General features: G+C 41.7%; 1 protein-coding gene across 1 annotated transcript; it reads left to right on the plus strand.

The window, feature by feature from the left end:
- The first annotated feature begins 434 nt into the window (after positions 1 to 434).
- On the plus strand, positions 435 to 6,967 carry LOC122132357 (E3 ubiquitin-protein ligase TRIM35-like). The gene is made up of 6 exons (XM_042707141.1): positions 435 to 1,094; positions 1,495 to 1,590; positions 1,713 to 1,943; positions 4,504 to 4,526; positions 4,612 to 4,730; positions 6,432 to 6,967. Exons 1-6 carry the CDS (start codon positions 714 to 716, stop codon positions 6,965 to 6,967), a joined length of 1,386 nt encoding a protein of 461 aa, XP_042563075.1. The 5' UTR covers positions 435 to 713.
- Positions 6,968 to 8,022: the final 1,055 nt, after the last annotated feature.

The following is an 8,022-nucleotide window of genomic DNA, read 5'->3' on the forward strand; positions in this document are numbered from 1 at the left end:
ACAGCACAGACAGCTCTCTGTGTGTCTGCAGTAGGAATGAGATCAGAACAACATTTCTGTGGATAGTGGAGGAAAAACACTGACATGAAGCCTGTTTATGACTGTAAGTTAGAGCTCACTCATCCAGGTACTTTGACCTCTGATCCTCAAGACTAGGAGGCACTAAAGAACTGTTTATTGGACGACTGTTGTGAGACTGACCAATCAGCTCCCTGCTCCTCCAGATCCCTCCCTCTGACTCTCCTCTCCTGAAGGAGGAGTTGAAGCTCAGTGAAGGGCGGCTGCTGTGTTCCCCGTCACACCGTCACAAAACTGATCCAGCAGGTCAGGTGAGAATCAAATCTAAAGACACTCAAACTGCAGACAGAGGGAGAGAGGGGGCGGGGTTGAGCAGAGAGTGTGGGAGAGAAAATGGGAGGAGCCAACGCTGGTTATGAGGAAGTGAAGCTCAGTGACAGACGGCAGCTTTGTTCCACGTTACAACTCTACAAATGTTCTAGCAGGTGAGAGTCTAATTTAAAAACACTCAAACTGGACATAGTTGTTTTCATAATGACGTTGGAGAGGTTGCCATGCTTGCATACATGGGTTAAAACAACAAGAGGACTCAGAAACTGACTGGATTTGTCAAACTCCTGAGAGTGAAAGTAAAGTTTGTGGAAAAGTTACAACGAGAGGGAAGTTGGAACCAGATTTATATTTACTCTTGGAAAATGGCTTCAAAGCTAGAAGAGGATATATCCTGTCCTGTGTGCACTGAAATCTTCAAGGACCCAGTTCTTCTGTCATGTAGTCACAGCTTCTGTAAAGTCTGTCTGCAGCAGTACTGGGGAACCAAAGGATCCAGAGAATGTCCAGTCTGCAGGAGGAGGTCATCAAAGGATAATCCACCAATGAACCTTGCATTAAAAAACCTGTGTGAGACATTTTTACAGGAGAGAGGTCAGAGAGGAGCACTCTGTAGTCTCCATGGCGACAAACTCAAGCTGTTTTGTCACGATGATCAGCAGCTTGTGTGTGTGGTGTGTCGAGACTCAAAACTCCACAGGAATCACCAGTTCAGTCCCATTGCTGAAGCAGTAGTTGACCGTAAGGTAAGTTTGATGACCACAAGATTTTGTATTGGATATTTAACAATAAGCTATAGCCCGATATTTAGTTCATCATTATAAACAATGATTTGCTAATCACAATATTAAAACTCCCTGTAGTTGCTGTTATTATTGTAACTCAACACTAGGTGGCAGCACCATCATTTCACTACTTTGCACCATCAAAAATGTGTTCACAAAACATCCAACTGAAATGTATCAATGTGTTACTTTAGTGGTGACAATCCATGTTCTGCCAAAGTCATATTTAAAAATCTGACTCAGTATTCCTGTAGTCAAGAGGCTCACTGTCTTGAGAGACTTGATTTGTCTTTACTATTTTCACATTCCAGACTTTTCATAAATATGTCAAAAGACAACTGTCTCTCTCTCTCTCTTCAAGGAGGAGCTGAAGGTCAAAGTGGATCCCTTAAAGGAAAAGCTAAAGGCTTTTGAACAAGTAAAACTCACCTATGATGAAACAGCAAAACACATTAAGGTGAGAGTCAGGACTCAAGCATGAATAGAATATCTACAGACGTTGGAAGAAGCTTTTATGAAGTGTGTTAATCCAGAGGAATTCCCTAGTAGACACTTTCTCTGTTATTGACCTTATTCCAGACTCAGGCCAAGCACACAGAGAAGATGATCAAGGAGGAGTTTGAGAAGCTTCACCAGTTTCTACGAGATGAAGAGGCAGCCAGGACAGCTACACTGAGGGAGGAAGAGGAGCAGAAGGGTCAGATGATGAAGGAGAAAATTGAGACGATGAGCAGAGAGATCTCATCTCTTTCAGACACAATCAGAGCCATAGAAGAGAAGATGACAGCTGATGACATCACATTTCTACAAGTAAGAACCATCTACTGTCCTTATCATAGTGTGTGTGTGTGTGTGTGTGTGTGTGTGTGTGTGTGTGCGCGTGTGTGTGTGTGTGTGTGCATGTGTGTGTGTGTGTGTGTGTGTGTGTGTGTGTGTGTGTGTGTGTGTGTGTGTGTGTGTGTGTGTGTGTGTGTGTGTGTGTGTGTGTGTGTGTGTGTATAAGTTTAGTGTGCAGGTGGCAGTGGCGGTGAGGTAGCGTAGAGTTAGGTAATGTCACCTGAAGAGTATGACACTTTGGAGGAAGAATGTCCTTGAACTCAGCTGTTAATGACTTCCCAAATCACCTGTGGAGAAACTCAGCTCTGGCCAATCACCATCATTCATATACAGCCACACTCAATCACACTCTTACACTTAGACACACTCATACTCAGCCACAGTTGACTGAAAATGTGTTTATCTGTGTCTTCCAATGTCCTCTGTGTATAAAATGTAAAATGGTCGTTGACAAAAGAAACAGGATGAATGGGACAGGGGCAACTGGAAAAAAACCCTGACATGAATCAGGTGCTGAAGGTGAGAGTTTGTGTAAGGTGAAAATTCACTCAAGTTACCTCAGGACTCCGGAGTTGCATTTAAGTATATTTATTCAACAACAACAAGCTTGTCGGGCTCACCCACGTCCTGGCAGGCCAGAGAGAGGCACAGGCCTACTCTCAGAGTGTGTGAGAGAGAGAGAGAGAGAGAGAGAGAGCCCAGGCTCACTCCCAGACCGCCGCAGAAGTTAGCGTTCTCTGACGCCAAAACACTTTGTCAGCAGGGATAATCACATGGTGGGTCTCTGACATCTATCGTCGTCTTACTACGCTTTCTGTCTTGTAAAGATGTCAGTTCGACGCTTCTTATCACCTCTGGTCCAAACATGCTCTAGCACATATGCAGACTAAGTGGAGTGTTGTGCACGTTCACACCTCTCATGAACTAGTTCAAAGTTCAGTTCATACAAGTAAACATGAATCGTTCACGTGCATAGGTCACCATTTCAATTCTGAACTAGTTCATAGTTCAGTTCATTTTAATTTTTTTTTTAATTATTGCAAATTTTTCAGGAGGACATAATTTGCACAGAAAGGTGAGATTTTTACTGTCGGAAACTTTATCAGACAGTGTGTAAAAATCCCGCACATAATAATAAGGTGGATCGGATGTAGGCCTACTCGCTGAGTCTGCGTCTCTGTTTTCGCTTTCACTTGCCATTTTTATATTGACACCCAGAGCTGTTGCCTTGGAATACGTTGCTTGTTTGGTATACATGTGTGTGCGATGATTCATGGGTAATGTAGGGCGAAGTCGAGTTAGTTGGTTTAGGTATCGCAGAAATCATACGGGTACTGTTATAGAAGGGGTTCGGGAAATGTGTAATCACTGAGGGTCATCCGATTAGAATGGAAAAGAATGGAGACTTGGATATTCAGTTTGATTCTAAACTCTTTGTATTACATTAACAACAATAAATGGGATAAATTGTAGGTGGGTGTATGTTTGTATGTGTGTATGAGTGTGTGTGTGTGTGTGTGTGTGAAAGTAAAGTACAAACAGAAAATATACATTAATACACAGCCCTGTAGTACCATTTAAATAATGAATTATACAGGGAACTAAAGGTAATAATTTAACCTCTTCAGCAATGACATGCTACTGGCTTAATCTCAGATCAACAAGGGCATGTAGGCTACACTAAATGAAAGACCGCTCAAAAGTTAGCATAGGTAAACCCTGTAACACTCGTATTTGTACATTAGCAGCTTATGCTAAGCGAGTTCATGAACAGTGCATCATGCTAGATCAATTAAGTGACAGTGCTCTCGTAACAATGATGAGAAAGCTAAACTATAACAAACACATAATGACAAGGTAGGCTACAAAGTCAAACTCACGTATACATGGACGCACACAACTTCAACAAAGTGCAATGTTCAATTATGAAAATATGCCCGAAGTTAACTGTCACTCCATCTAAATATGCCGTGAAGCGATATCTAAACATTGCACCGTGAGAAGTGGAGTCACATGACCAACGCAATTACCAAATATGGTAATTTACCGAAATATGGTCTGTCTGGGCAATTTAACAAATAATTACTATGGCCTTTTTAACAGGTAGGCCTACTGAGCAACGACATGGTACAAGCATTCGATTTAGACAGCGTCTTTCCTCAGCAGAAGGAAAACATTCCGTAATGTTTTAGCTAGACCTCAGTGGCGCTTGACCTCAGATAATATGAACTTGTTCACCGTTCAAATTCATTATTTGTCATTAAGTTGCGTTCGGTTCATCGTTCTCCTAAAAATGAACGTGTTCATGCACAACACTGACTAAGTGGCACCTAATAATCTAAGTAACACACACACAGAAACACAGAAAAGCCATGTTCCTGCTTACATAAGCATATGATTCATTGTCAGCAGGGATAATCACATGGTGGGTGGTAGAGGAGAGTAGGTTTCCATGAGTAAATAAATAAAGGTTTATTATGAGACATTTGCATACCAATCACGTTAAATACATTTATCCTTCATCATTTCACAGAATTACAAGAGCACAGTGGAAAGGTGAGTGATCTGCCTCCTGTCTCTCTCTTCTCTGTGGTTCTGAACCCAAACCCACAGCAGCACTGACTCCTGAATGTTATTCCAGAGCCCAGTGCACACTGCAGGATCCAGAGAGGGTTTCAGGAGCTCTGATCAATGTGGCAAAACACCTGGGCAACCTGAAGTTCAGAGTCTGGGAGAAGATGCAGGAGATTGTCCAATACAGTGAGTACTGACTGAAACACACATACACACACACACACACACACACACACACACACACACACACACACACACACACACACACACACAGAGAGAGAAGGGGGCATACATTGATTTTACATGATCAATGCATAGTAAAATGGATGATACACTACTGTTCAGTTTCATTGAAAGCACATTTGACACACACACACTCACACACACATGCATGCAAACATTTCAACACATTTAAAATATAGAGAACACCCACTTTGAAATACATGCCACAGAGAAATTAACACACACCTACACACTGCCACACACACTTTCACAGAGAGAGTGTTTCCATACTCTAACACTGGCATCCTTACTCTGAGGATCTTACCAGTGAAGCCTGAATGACAGCAGAGCTCCCCTACTAGAGGCCCAGCAGATGTGAAACACACACACACACACACACACACACACACACACACACACACACACACACACACACACATATAAACACACACACACACCTCTCCTACTACAGCTCATAACGTCTCTGCTTCTTCTCTCATAAGAGCACACACACACACACACAAACATACAAACACACACACAAACATACACACACACACACACACACACACACACACATACACACACACACACAAACATACAAACACACACACACACACACACACACATACACACACACACACAAGACTAAGACTGGGTCTCGAAATATATGGTATAAAATTAATACTAACTACACACACACACACACATCTCCCCTACTAAAGCTCATACGTCTCTGCTTCTTATCTCATAAGACCATACACACACACAGACAACAATACACACACACGGACACACATACACACACACACACACACACATGCACATATGCACACACACACACACACACACACACACACACACACACACACACACACACACACACACACACACACACACACACATACACAACTCCCCATATGGATCTCAAACATCCCTTTGTGACCATGTCTGCCCAGGCCCCCCCAGCAGTGGATAATACACAGCCACAACCACCAATAACGGCTGTGTTCAATTCAAAAACACTATACACACACAACCACCCGACTGCCAAGCAGAATACAGAAACTTTGGGTTAAATGATTTGCCAGGACTTCTTGTCCTACTCAATGGTTGAAAACACGGGTTTCCGTAAGCTCCTAACTGTCACTGCACCATGCTACAGGGTATCCTCACGCATGCATTTTTCACGTACAGTTGGACCAAACCTGTACTGTGATGTTAAAGCAAAGGTGAGGAAATCCCTGTTAAGCATGGAGGGTGATGTGGTTAACTGTACCACAGACATTTGGACAAGCTTTGGGGTTCAGACCGTTCATGAAACTTAGATTAGTTAAAAATAAAAACAAGAGAGAGAGAGATGAAAAGCACAGTATGAGGAAGTGAAAATGTATTTCATATTTAAAAACATAATAAATGAATAGAATGAATCAGTTTGATGCTTTGAAAACACACCAATTGCCTTACCAATGAATATTAGGCTAAATATTAGGCTAAATAATACAACATGTGCCTGATTTAACATGACTTCTGACATAAGCCACACCCACTTCTGGCTTCTATCTGATTCCAGACCCAAAGACAGATCATTGTGTTGATTTAACAGATACAAATACAGATAATGACCTCTTTCAACCTAAACCATTTGTGTTTCTCACTCTACAGCTCCTGTGACTCTGGATCCCAACACTGCAAGCCCACGTCTCATCCTGTCTGAGGATCTGACCAGTGTGAGATGGGGTGATGAGCGACAGCAGCTTCCTCATAACCCAGAGAGATTTGATAAGTGGGCTGACATCGTGGGCTCTGAGGGCTTTAACTCAGGGACTCACTGCTGGGATGTGGAGGTTGGAGAGAACACATGGTGGTTTGTGGGTGTGATGACAGAGTCTCTCCAGAGGAAGGGAGACTATGACTCCATGAGTGGACTGTGGTATGTGTATCATCAAGATGGTAAATATGGAGCATGGTCTCCACCGCAGCCCTCCACTCGCCTCACAGTGAAGCAGAAACTCCAGAGGATCAGAGTGCAGCTGGACTGGAACAGAGGAAAACTGTCATTCTCTGACCCTGATAATAACACACATCTACACACTCTCACACACACTTTCACTGAGACAGTGTTTCCATACTTTAATGTTGCCTGTACACTCTCTCCTCTAAGGATCTTACCAGTGAAGATTTCAGTGAAAGTAGAGTAGCACAGCAAGAGAAGATGTCACTTCCTTTTGCCAGATTAATAAGGACTTGTTCATGTTGTTAAAATGTGTAAATGCATTAACCATTCTGACTAATTGGTTGTATTGTTAGTTGCCTTAAGAAAATCCCACAGGTGTCACATGATCTGAATTCTGCAAATATTACAAATTGAAGGGCAAATATCTGTGACAGAAATGTAAATTCAATTCCTAAACAAGTTACTTTTATTTTCTAAATGTATGCTGATGTTGGCTACATTTGTCCATCCTTCAGTTGACGTATAATCTGTCAAATCCCACTGAGGTCCTGAAACAGTGGAGCAGCTCAGCTTCAGCTTCATTAGTCTGATCAGACTCTGAGGTCCTGAAACAGTGGAGCAGCTCAGCTTCAGCTTCATTAGTCTGATCAGACTCTGACACTGATGTTAACACTGAAACTAAAGCTGCTTTAATGGGCTTTTTAATCCATTTTGTGATTTTAGTTAATGAGAGTTTTGAATGATACGAGAGATAAGAAGTTGTAAGAAAATGTTTCAGGAACGTTTCTTGTGGTCGATGCAGCAATCTGGCTTTAGTCCAGTAAAGAGCTGTAACAAAGCACATGAATATACTCAGGATTCAGCAGTGTAGGTCTGAACAACAAGCATCTCAAATTGGAGCCATATATACTGTTTAACCCTCAAGTGTTCTCAACATGGTTACAGAATTGACACGCCTGACAGAAATGTTAATAATGCTTTTTGCAAACATTTGATTCTGATTCATTTTGATTTAAACCTTTCTAAAGATGCAAATAATTGTCATTATGACAGTTTTGTAAACCATTATGTATAATTTCAGATTTCTAAGCCTCCTTTTAATGATGTTGTTCTACTTGTTTGTCTTCAAAATAAAGTCAATTCACAATAAAATATGAATTAAACATTAAACAGACAACTAGTGCAAATCCAAATCTCATGCTTATTAGTATTTTGTGTATTTAACAAAGTACTGAACTCAGATTCCCTGTTGTCCCTCCCTCATTCCCCTCACTGATATCAGCAGAGAGTCAAGAGACG

This window comes from Clupea harengus, unplaced genomic scaffold (assembly GCF_900700415.2).
Source record: "Clupea harengus unplaced genomic scaffold, Ch_v2.0.2, whole genome shotgun sequence".
Taxonomy (NCBI): domain Eukaryota; kingdom Metazoa; phylum Chordata; class Actinopteri; order Clupeiformes; family Clupeidae; genus Clupea; species Clupea harengus.